Source organism: Musca autumnalis, unplaced genomic scaffold, assembly GCF_047663935.1.
Source record: "Musca autumnalis isolate F117 unplaced genomic scaffold, ASM4766393v1 scaffold_5, whole genome shotgun sequence".
NCBI classification, from domain to species: Eukaryota; Metazoa; Arthropoda; class Insecta; order Diptera; family Muscidae; genus Musca; species Musca autumnalis.
The window spans coordinates 58170545-58183259 of record NW_027412088.1 but is presented as its reverse complement, the minus strand read 5'-3'; the positions used below and the strand labels follow the sequence as shown (position 1 = coordinate 58183259).

The window sequence follows — 12715 nt, the reverse complement described above, 5'->3', positions numbered from 1 at the left end:
TCTGAATGGCTTACATTGAATAATAACTTAGATATCCAAATGAACGTGGAAACCCCTGAACAAGAAATACCGATATTAGAAGTGACAAATGTAATAGAAAAAATTAAATAAAAGAACGGGCGACCACAAATTCCATTCTGTGAAAAATCCCAACGCAGCAAAAGAAGACAAGACACAAATTTATGTATATCACAACAAAATGATGCTAATTTATTGGTACAAGCCGCATCAACTTCAGCGCGAAAAAATAATCATATTGACTTGTCAGTTGTTCTGAAGGAAGCAATTGCAAGTCCAACCAGACCGTCAAAGATTAGAAAGCTTTGCGAAAATACTGAGAAGACACCTGTTGTAATGTCAGACGAAGAGGGACTAGCATTTTTTCTTGAGAATAATTTTACGAAAAGACAATATTGCGCCATTCGAAACGAAAGCTGCCAGAGAAATTGTAATATTTTTCCACCTTATAAAAATATATTAGCAATGAAAAATAAATGTAGACCAGGGGCTGGATTCTTGTTCTTTGAAAATTTGAAATGAAAAATATTTCCTTTATAATTTTTTTCATTTGACAGTTTTTTCCTTTATAAAAGTTTTCATTTCAAATTTTCATAGAACAAGAATCCAGACCCTGATGGTGTTCTTGTGGATGGCATGTGTGCAAAGTCTTGTAAATCATACTGCAACATGAATGGAATAAAATGCAAAAAGACATAATAAATTCAATACCTGGGAATTTCCACCCAACAGAACTGGCCTGTAGTTATGGGTTTGACAGCAGTTCCGGACAATTACAGTATAAGCAATCGTTTCATGATCACGTTACATCACATAAAGCGGATTCAAGTCTTTTGGCCACTACAATGATTCCCTTAATACTCATAACGGATTCTGGAACCATTCTTTGGAATAATCGCTTTCCTCAGTCTACAAGATATTGTGGGCCAATAAAACTAAAGAAGTTATAAAACAAAAGCTGCTAATTTGAATAAACAAACTCAGGAGTTAAAAAAATTAAGTATTGAAGCCGGGAAAAACAGTGGAAATAAAGTTTAAGATGTGCTTGACCGTTATTGACGGAAAAGTTTTAAATGTGTTAAATGACACGAACTACTTTACAATCCGTAGCAACGCGTAGCGCACGAGAGAGATACAGGGAGAAAAGGAGAGAGGAGAAACGTCTTTTCCGCAGGAAAAAAATCGAGATGTACAGGAGCCAGAATGAAGTTCTACCAAAGAGTCAAGCATCAAACTAATGGCTTTGGTACAGGCACATCCTCCTGTAGAGACCAGCAAGGTAATTTGTTAACTGATACAGATAGTGTACTCAGGATATGGAAAGAACATTTTTCAAAACTGTTGGTATCCAATATCAGCGAAGACGACGAAGATACCACAGTCCCAATACCAGAAGATGGTATTGAATGTATACCGCCCAGCCAAGATGAGGTAAAGACAGCAATAAATCAGCTGAAGAATAATAAGGCAGCAGGAGCCGATGGCTTACCAGCCGAGCTGTTCAAAATCGGAGGCGACACGCTGATAAGGTGTATTCATCAGCTAGTTAGCACCATCTGGCAGGACGAACGAGTACCCGACGATTGGAACCTGAGTATCCTGTGGCCCGTCCACAAGAATGGAGATAAGCCTGTATGCTCTAACTATAGGGGCATAAGTCTACTCCCTATTGCCTACAAGATCGTGTCAGGGATATTGTGCGAACGACTAAAGCCTATGGTCAACGAGATAATTGGACCATACCAATGCGCCTTTAGACCTGGCAAGTCCACCATTGACCAGATATTTACCCTGCGGCAAATCCTGGAGAAGACAAGAGATGCAGATCGACACCTACCACCTTTTTATCGATTATAAAGCAGCCTTCGACAGCCCGCTGCGTTCAAAGGTGTTCCAAGCCATGTCTGAATTTGGTATACCCGCAAAGCTCATCCGGCTTTGTAAAATTACTTTAACTGACACGAGGTCCTCAGTTAAAATAGGAAAGAACCTAAGAGGTTTCAGACAAGGAGACAGCCTTTCGTGTGATCTCTTCAACATCCTGCTGGAAAAGGTTATACGAGAGGCAAACGTCAAAAGAAGTGGCACAATCTACACCAATAGTCACATGTTACTTGCTTATGCTGATGATATAGACATCATGGGCCGATCAGTAAAAGGTCGAAGGAGAATCTGCTAAAGTGGGTCTGGCGGTAAACGGTGAGAAGACCAAGTTGATGGTGTCGACGCGCAATGCGTCCATTGAGCTCGGACCGACTGTGAAAGTTGGTTCCTATAATATTGAGGTAGTAAAAGACTTCGTCTACCTCGGCACCTCCGTAAACACAACAAACGACATCAGTTGTGAAATAAAAAGAAGAATTGTATTGGCCAATAGATGCTACTTTGGTTTAAGTAAGCAGTTTAAAAACAAAGCCATATCTCGTCAAACAAAAATAACGCTCTACAAAACACTGATACTATCCGTGCTGATGTATGGCTCCGAAGCCTGGGTACTTGCGCAAGCAGACATGGCAGTGCTTGGTGTGTTTGAGAGAAAAATTCTTCGAAAGATCTACGGACCAATCTGCGTTGACGGTGAATATCGACGTCGCATGAACCACGAGCTGTATCTGCTATACAAGGACATCAATATTGTTAAACGTATCGAGATGCAGCGATAGCGTTGGCTAGGCCATATCATAAGAATTAGCGATGATGAACCCGCTAAAAAGGCGTATAATTACGGACCGCTTGGCGGTGCACGCAGAATTGGCAGGCCAAGGAATAGATGGCGCAAACAAGTGGATGATGAGATGAAAAGGCGCGGTATTCCAGAGTGCGAAGCAACAAATAGAGAGAATTGGAGATCTTTTCTTAGTTCGGCCTATGGAACAAATGTTCTGTAATGGTAAGTAAGTAACTGACACGAATTCCAATCAAAAATGTCCAATATGCCACTGTACTCAGACGGATTTTCCTAAGGTTACAAACTATAATAGTGTAATGTTTCAACCCATTGAAGAAAATTTAAAGTATGGAATAAGTCTACAACATTACTGGATTCGCTTTTTTGAATTTGTTCTCCATTTGGGGTATAAAATGTAGATCAAATATGGCAAATAAGACTGATTGAAGATAAAGAGGCTATAAAGAACAGAAATTCAAACAAATTTTGGAAAAAACTAAGTCTCCGAGTTGACATTCCAAAAACTGGTGGATTTGGCACATCTAATGACGGCAATACCGCTCGAAGAGCATTTACGGAATACGAGATATTCTCTAAAATAGTAGACGTGGGTGTTGAATTAATATTTCGCTTAAAAATAATATTAACATGTTTTTCATGTCAATTTCAAATTGACAAAGATAAGTTTGAAAAATATTGTTTTGAAACAGGACGATACTATCAAAAGTTATACCCCTGGTTACCACTAACTCCAACAGTACATAAAGTGTTGGCTCATTCAAAACAAATATTACAAAACACATGCCTTCCTGTTGGTTATTTTGGAGAAGACGCAGCCGAATGTAGAAATAAAATCTACAAAAGTGATCTGTTGCGCCATGCTAGCAAAACTAGTACAAGTGATAATCTCACCGATGTAGAGCTCTTGATACATCAGAACCCTTAATTTCATCAATGTATTTAGATACCCGAGCGAACCAAAGGCAACGATTGCCTCCCCAAGTTTAAGAATTATTGTGCTATGAACATATTGTCGAAAAAACAACGTCAGAAAACATAGATAATATGTATGAAATCGAGGAGGATTATTCGGAATTTAGGGATGAAAATGTATTCCTACACAACGAATTGTCATTAAATTAGAGTTAAGTTTATATAATGTTCTACTCATTACTAAAAAGAACCGTTAATTGTGATATTATGTTAGAATATAAACATTTTATTTGATTAAAGAAAATAACATTAAGTTTCATGTTTTTATACCCTCAGCCTTTAGGCTAAAGAGGGTATTTACACTTTGATACGACCAAAAATGTGCCTCATCGAAATAATGGTTTTAGACCCTAAGTATGTTTGTACGATATCCGTTTCAGACAATTTTGAGTAGATCTAGCAATGTCCGTCCGTCTGTCTGTCTGTCTGTCCGTCTGTCTGTCTGTCTGGCTGGTGCGCACGATAACTCTCGAACGGATCAATCGATTCGGTTCAAATTTTGGGTATCGAAATATTTTGTCCAGATTCGATTTAAGTTCGAAGATGGGCCATATAGGTCCACTCCTTCAGGTACCTCCCCCACAAATGTTCAAAAATTGTTGCAAAACTTGTGCGCACGATAACTCTTGTAGGGAATAACCGATTTGGTCCATACTTTGCACATCGTGTAATTTCTACCAAACTTAGATGAGGTACCAATACGGACTCAATCGGTCCACTCCTTCGGGTACCTCCCACAAAAAATTTCGGATAAGTTCAGTTTAGGACCTGGTCCCGAATCGCTTTGATTTTTGTTTACGCAAGGTGTATTCGCTGTCCTCTATACGACGCTGTAAGTTTCATTAGGGGCAAGTCCATATTTCTTGAGAAAATAGCCTGAAAGTTACAAAAAACCCTATGACACCGTGTGTAGTGGTTGGAGCGCAAGATAACTCTCGAACGGATCTTCCGATTCGGTCCAAAATTTGGCTTTCGTAATATTTTGTCCAAACTTAGTTCAAGTTCAAAGATGGATTATATCGGTCTACTCCTTCCGGTACCTCCCCCACAAAAGTTCGAAAATGTTCGGAAAATTTGTGCGCACGATTACTCTTGCAGGAAGTGGCCGATTTGATCCATACTTTGCACATCGTAAAATTTCTACCAGTCTTAGATGAGGTTCCAATATGGACTTAATCGATCCACTTCTTCGCGTACCTCCCACACAAAATTTCGGATAAGTTGAGATTACGACCTGCTCTCGAATCGCTTTGATTTTTGTTGCAACAACTTGTATTCACTGCCCTCCATACGACGGTACAAGTTTCATCAGGGGCAAGTCCATACTTCCTTAGAAAATAGCCTCAAAGAGGCAAACAGCTCCTATAACACCATGTGTAGTGGATTGAGCGCAATATAACTATCGAACGGACCCGCCAATTCGGTCCAAAATTTGGCCTTCGTAATATTTTGTCCAAACATAATTTAAATTCGAAAATAAGCCATATCGGTCCACTCCTTCAGGTACCTCCCCCACAAAAGTTCAAAAATGTTCGGAAAAGTTGTGCGCAAGATAGCTCTTGAAGGGAGTGACCGATGTAATCCATACTTTGCACATAATAATATATATACCTGATATAGATCAGATTCGAATATGGACTATATTTGTCTACTCCTTCTGGTACCTCTCACACACAATTTTGGATAAGTTCACTTTAAGACCTGCTCTCGAATTACTTTAATTTTTGTTGAAGCGATTTGCATTCACTACCTCCAGTACGACGGTAAAAGTTTTTTTCACCGGCAAGTCCATACTTCTTAGGAAAACAGCCCGAAAGGGGTAAAAAAATCGCTATGTCACCATATGTAGCTTTCGGAGAGCACGATAACTATCGAACTGTTCAACCGATTTGGTCCAACATTTGGTCTTCGTCATATTATATCCAACCTCAGTTTTATTGGCAATACCGGTCCACAACTTCCGGTACTTCTTCTTTAAAAAATTTCACTAAAATGCTAGGACGATATCACCTGAATGAGGCAAACAACTTGGTCCAAAATTTGGATCTCCTAATCTTTTGTTAATTTAGTTTAACTTCTAAAATGGCCCACATCGGTCGTCTCTAAGGGTACCTCCCCCACAAAAGTTCAACATTAGTGCAGTTAATTCTAAATCCACATTTTTGTCGGCAAGTTCAAATGTCCAAAAAGGGCCACAAAATTCTGAAGAGACCTTAAATACATTCGATCTGTCCGTAGGTCCCGGGCCACACTAAGTGTAATTTCACTGAAATTTTGACATGAAAGTAAAAGAAAATGTAAAATAAAACGGTCTGTTTGTTTCATACGAATATTGCAACAAAGCGAAATTGCAGAACAAATGAAACCGTGTACACTAGTTTCTTGAAATTATGCATTTTTTCCAAAATATGCAAAGTTTCATGTCAAAATTTCATTGAAATTACCCTAGTGTGGCCCTGGACTAGGTGAAAGTTTCACTTCACATTGGCTGAGGGTATATATCTGTCGGCAAAGCCGACTGACACTTTTTTACTTGTTAAATATAATAATAATGCATTAAAGAAAACACGATTTTCATGGATTGTTTGGTTGATTTACTCTCTGTATTGCGGATGATACTCTGCTATCAGTTTCAACTACTTAAGGAAGCACTGAGGTTGATGTACAGAGTTCAAGCTGCTCAAGAGGAATGAACTGTCATCTAATTTGGCCCCACGTTGGGCGCCAATAAAGAAAACACGATTTTCGTAAATTGTTTGGTTGATTCACTCTCTATATTGCGGATGATGCTCTGCTATCAGTTTCAACTACTTAAGGAAGCACTGAGGTTGATGTATAGAGTTCAAGTTGCTCAAGAGGAATGAACTGTCTCCTTATATCGCCCCATATTGCGTCGCCAAAAAGAAGACATAATTTCGTAAATTGTTTTCTTTGATTCACTCTCTATGTTGCGAATGATGCTCTGCTATCAGTTTCAACTACTTAAGGAAGCACTGAGGTTGATGTACAGGGTTCAAGTTGCTCAAGAGGAATGAACGAATTTATTGAATTTTATTCTACTTAGCTTCACTTTTGAGAAGCGACAAAGTCGTTTAGTCATGTATGATAAAATTTAGTAGTACATAGTTGCTTAAAGTAGTAGTATTAAATATATTTACAGAGGTGTATTTTTAGCTGTTAACTTTAAAAATGTAGAGATCAACCACAATAGGAAATATGAAAAAGAATAAATTCACAATGACAAAAGTACAAAAGCTTATAAGTGTCACTATTCAAATGTAGAGGGCGTTAAACTGTAATTATTAAAATGTTTATTGCTTCAGTCTCCCCCTCTGATGCTGAAAGCGTCCCGATGAAGCATTAGAAATAAATGATTGTGGGAACTGCTATACCAAATTGTATCAGGAATTGGATTGTTGAATCAGTTACAATAAATTGCATGCGGGCTAATCGATTCTTAGATCTGCTAAGTAAACTGTATTAGGATAATGAGATCTTGAACTTTGCTGAGGTATCAGTTTGTTAAATCTGCTAAAACTGCAATGATGGTAGGAAGATTGTGTTGAACTAGTCTTGTTGGATGCTGAAACCATAGACTTTCTACGGAACCTCCCCCTGGAGTAATACTGCATTGCTGTTGAAGTGAACGACATGATTTGGTGGATCCAGAAATTATGTTTATCCACACTCTGCAGGTACTGATGATGCACTATTATCGGTTTCCTGTACTTCAGAAGCATTGAAGTTGATGTGTTATGTCCAATTTTCGTGATGATGCACTGCTATCAGTTTCATGTACTTAAGGAAGCCTTGAGGTTGATGTACAGTGTTCAAATTGCGTGATGATGCACTATTATCGGTTTCATGTACTTCTGGAAGCATTCAAGTTGATATGTAGTGTTCAAATTGTTCTACAGGAATAACCCGTTGCCTTATATGACCATCTGTATAGGTCTTCTGTGAAACAAGACGATTGCGAAGACTCTGTGCTTTCACAAATTACGAGCCTATTGTTGTTGTAGTCCTCGGCAGTTGATGGTAGATAGTGGTCATGTTACATGGCCACTGAGTTGGGCGATTGTTTTTTTTATTCACTCTCTGTATTGCGGATGATGCTCTGCTATCAGTTTCAACTACATAAGGAAGCACTGAGGTTAATGTACAGAGTTCAAGTTGCTCAAGAGGAATGAACGAATTTATTGAATTTTATTCTACTTAGCTTCACTTTTGAGAAGCGACAAAGTCGTTTAGTCATGTATGATAAAATTTAGTAGTACATAGTTGCCTAAAGTAGTAGTATTAAATATATTTACAGAGGTGTATTTTTAGCTGTTAACTTTAAAAATGTAAAGATAGGAATTATGAAAAAGTATAAAATCACAATGACAAAGGTACAAAAGCTTATAAGTGTTACTATTCAAATGTAGAGGGCGTTAAACTGTAATTATTAAAATGTTGATTGCTTCAGCATTTGAATATGCATTCTATCAATAAAAATATATAATTCTGTCACGACCATCGTATATTTAAAATAAAAAACAAAAATAAATGGAATAACACTCTTAACGATACAAATAGATGATATGAAATACTTTTGGCCACGAAAAAGTAATTTGAAACCATCGTGCATTTAGGGCCTTTTCAAAATTATGATTAAAGCTCACACATATGCGAAGGATATCTATAGATTGGACTTTTGTACCATACTTGCCTAAAAAAAATTCTGTAACATTTTCCAAAGGTCTTAACCACACAAAAATATTGAACATTGGTACCAAGGATTGGACCGATAGGGCCCACATTTGAACATAAACGAAGTATTCAGAGATCGAAAGTTTGGACCCAATGGGTTGACCACTAAGAACTCCAAAGAGCAAATTACAACCAATTCGAACCGAAAATGTAGATAAAAACCTCAAAATAACTGAAATAGGGAGGTACCGTAATATGATGGCTATACCGAAACCTGGACCTAAGACCACATTTTTTGGCGCAGAAGGTTCTTGATCATTGAGAACTCCAAATGGAAAATTACAACCAATTCGGGCCGAAAATGTTGATAAAATCTTCAAAATACCTGAAATCGGAAGGTTTCGTAATATGAGAGCTTTACCGGGTCCAAACTGGACCCCTATTGATGATTTTTTGGCTAAAGTCTTTTTTACTTATTTTTAGCATATACTGCAAAAATCAGATTGATCCGACTATTATAAATATTTTTGTAGCACCATCCCATACAAGTGGGACCACTGTGCATTGTAGGGAATATTTTCGAACTTTTGTGGGGTAGGTACCGAAAGGAGTGGACCTATAAGTACCACCTTTAAATTTCATCTAATATTCGAAGAAATATTACGGTTCGAGCTTTCCAGCCACTACATACGGCGCCATAGGGGTTAAGTTTACAACTTTCGGGCTGTTTTTTTCAAGAAGTAAGTTCTTGCCCCCGAAAAAACTTTTACTATCCTAATTGAGGCACCGAATGCAAGTTGCTTCAACAAAAATCAAAGTGATTCGAGAGCAGGTTTTAAAGTGAATTTATCTGAAATTTGTGTGAGAGGTGCCCGGAGTGAACAAATATAGTCCATATTCGAACCTGATCTATATCTGGTAGATATATTAGGATATGTAAACTAGGTGCTAAATCGTTAATTCCCTTCAAGAGTTATCATCTTGCGCTCCAACCACTACACACGGTGTCATTGGGGTTTTTTGCATATTTCAGGCTATTTTCTCAGGAAGTGTGGACTTTGCCCTGATGAAACTTGTAACGTCTTAGGGGGGCAGTGAATACAAGTTGCTACAACAAAAATCAAAGCGATTCGAGACCAGTTCCTAAACTGAACTTTTCCGAAATGTTGTGTGGGAGGTACCCGAAGAAGTGAACAAATTGAGTCCATATTGGAACCTCATCTAAGTCAGATAGAAATTTCACGATGTGCAAAGTATGGATCAAATAGGTTACTCCCGAACATTTTCGAACTTTTGTGGGGAAGGAGTGGCCAGATATAACCCATCTTCGAACTTAAAATAAGTTTGGACAAAATATTACGAAAGTCCAATATTGGACCGAATCGATTGATCCGATTGAGAGTTATTGTGCGCTCCAGCCAGCCAGACAGACAGACGGACGGACATGGCTAAATCAACTCCAAATTGTCTGAAACACATTTCGTCCAAACATACTTGGGGTCTAAAACCATTTTTTCGATGAGGCACATTTTGCTCGTATGAAAGTGTTAGCATAAATGCGTTATAAAAAAATTAAATATAAAATACAGCAAAAATAAAGGAAATCAAAAACCTCATTTTGAAAAAGCGTCCGATTTCACTCAGAAATCCCCATATGTATTTTAATTCGTTAAAAGCATTTTTGGTTTCATTTAAATTTTTTATTAATCTACTTTTTAGTATTACTTCGTTAACTTCGTTGCAAAAGAAATTACAAACATAATATATTCCCTATTATATGGAAAAAAACCCGTAAAAAGTAAACATGTAACCAATAAAACTTAGTAACGAAATTTCTATGATATAGCATTATGAGCTCATATTTTGGATACATTAAAATTGTTGTCCACGTTTCCAATAACCATTTCGATGGCTGAATAAAAATCGTTTCTATCGTTTTCCTTTTACTCTTCTATTAGTTGACTTTGTATAAATTTTCACAAAGTGACTACTTTCCTTCCTTCCTTCCACCATTCTTGCAATTATTTCTATTATTATACTTGTCTCTTTATTGTATCTTGTTGTTCGGCTATAATTTTAGTTCACTTATCTCATCTGTCTGTTCAAATTTTCAAATGTCCTCAAATACCTCACCCACACTAACTATCGCAAAAACATATTATTGTTGGTATTGTAGAAACGTTTTTCCTTTAGTTTGTTATTTTTATTGTCTTCATTGTTGTCATAATGTCAATTCTTGTTTGTTCACTCTCTTTTATATTTCTCCTTTTGCAGACCTTGTGACCGTAATCTACGCGATGTTGAATTGATATCCTGTCGTCTGCGGCGTGTGGAGCCATTGTGTCGTCTTCCCGGCTCTGCATTGCAGCAATTGGCTATGTGCGGTTTCTACGAAGATCTAGAAAAGGGAGTAACACGTAAGTAGTTGTAAATGATAAATGTGGTTGAATGTGGTGTTTTTTATTCTTTAATTTTTTGTGGGTTGTAGTTGTTCGACTTCTTTCGTAATCTGCCAGCAAAGAAAGAAAATTAAGTTAGACAGAATAAGGTCAAATTTCGCTTGGATTGTGGTGGTTGTGATTGAAAAAGCTAATGTTGCTTTTCTGCTTCATTAGATGTAGGGACAACGATTTGAGGGCAATTTTAGATAATTTTTTTATTTTTAAATTGTTGGAAATTTCATAAGAAAGTTTTGATTTCAGTGCACACAAATTCGAATGTGCAGCCTTGTGAAAGTACATGTCAGGACTAAACAAGTAAAAAGTCGTTAAGTTCGGCCGGGCCGAACTTTTTATACAAATTTTTGACCACAAATTTGGTGGTACCTTAATATTGGGGGGGGGGGGGGCTATATCACAGTGCGGACCTATCCTGACAAAGTTGGAAATGTTTTGTAACCACAGGGAACCTCAAATATCAAATTACGGGTAGTTCTGTCAAACAATGTAGCTAAGACCCTCAAAATACCGAAAATCTCGAGGTACCGCTATATGGGGACTACACCAAAACATGGACCAATGTTGACGATTTTTAGTGAAGAAGTTTCGTGACCACTGAGAACCTGAAATGTTAAATTACAGCTAATTCGGTTACAAATTTTAGGTACCGTTAAACACCGTTGCTGTTTTAATCCCATAAAATTCATCCTTTTTGAAATTTAATTGCAATGGACTCCTAGGTAAGATCGAAGAAATAGCGGATTTTATGAGACAGGAGAATATCAAGATAGCGGCGATGCAGGAAACTAAGCTCAGCAACAGCGTTGTAATTTTGTAATTGTTACAACATATTGAGGAAGGATCGCTCCAGAAATAGAAGTTGGGATTAACTTTCCTATTTCATCAGTCAATACAATCCTATCTTGCCTGAGCCTGGCTCTAATGATCCGAGGTAGAGTTGTTTAACGTAGACATCCCGGTGATAAATAAGTGTACTCCAGGTTATAGGCCCAACATTATCCAGCTTTTGGAGGGTGATAACCGAATGGTCTTGGGAAATTTAATGCTAATCCTTAGTTGTGGCATTCGGTCCTCGGAAACTACCAGAGGAGTATAGTGCTGGCTGGGCATATTGATGGCTCTACGTTCAGCAAGGTCAATAAGGACGCTCCTACCAGAATTAGTGGAGAGTGTCACCGTTTGGTAGACATAACCATTGTGTCACCTGGTCTGAAAAATTACGTCACTTGGCAACCCGTCGTTTCTCTTGAGTCAGACCATCTCCCCATATTTCTCTCCATCAGCAGACCGCCCGATTTCATCACCTTTGAACGCCGCAGATTAATCAATCATGGGAAAGCTAATTGATCTTGTTTTTAGAGAGTTCACTAATCACCAACTCAGAAACCTGCCCAACCCTTCTGATGTTTGGGTAGCAGAAGGGACATTCCGAGATACTATCACCGCTGCAGCCGCTCCCCATATACCTGCTGGTCGAATACCCGAAGTGTGAGCAAATTTTCAAGCTGTGGCGACGGTATTAAAAAATGGGCGTGATGAGCTTCGACAGTTTGTCAAACATACTGGGCGTTACAGGGATAAAAGAATAAGAGTACAACATCGCATTAGATCTCTTCCTGTCCAGGATGAACCACCACAATTTACAATGGATGATGTTGCGAATGTCATCCAAAGCGTTGGGTCCTAATGGAATATCCATGCTAATGCTGAAACAGCTGGATGAGCCGGGAGTTGAATATCTCACTAAAGTCCTGAACCTGTCGCTAGCCAACCTCAATGTCCTCGATGTCTCGAAAAATGGAAAGCCAGGCAAGGACAGCTTAGGTGAATCGTACAGATCGATTTCGCTTTTCTCGCCCGTAGCACAGATGCTTGAGGCTTTAAT

The 12715-nt window shown here is 38.2% G+C and overlaps 1 protein-coding gene across 2 annotated transcripts in view; it reads left to right on the top strand.

Annotated features, from left to right (window-relative positions):
* Epac (Exchange protein directly activated by cAMP) overlaps positions 1-12715 on the top strand; it is a 569466-nt gene that overhangs the window by 63048 nt on the left and 493703 nt on the right. For both annotated transcript variants that reach the window (XM_073956939.1, XM_073956943.1), the window contains one exon: positions 10646-10788. In XM_073956939.1, the coding sequence (XP_073813040.1) occupies positions 10646-10788 (143 nt within the window). The remainder of the gene's footprint in view (positions 1-10645; positions 10789-12715) is intronic.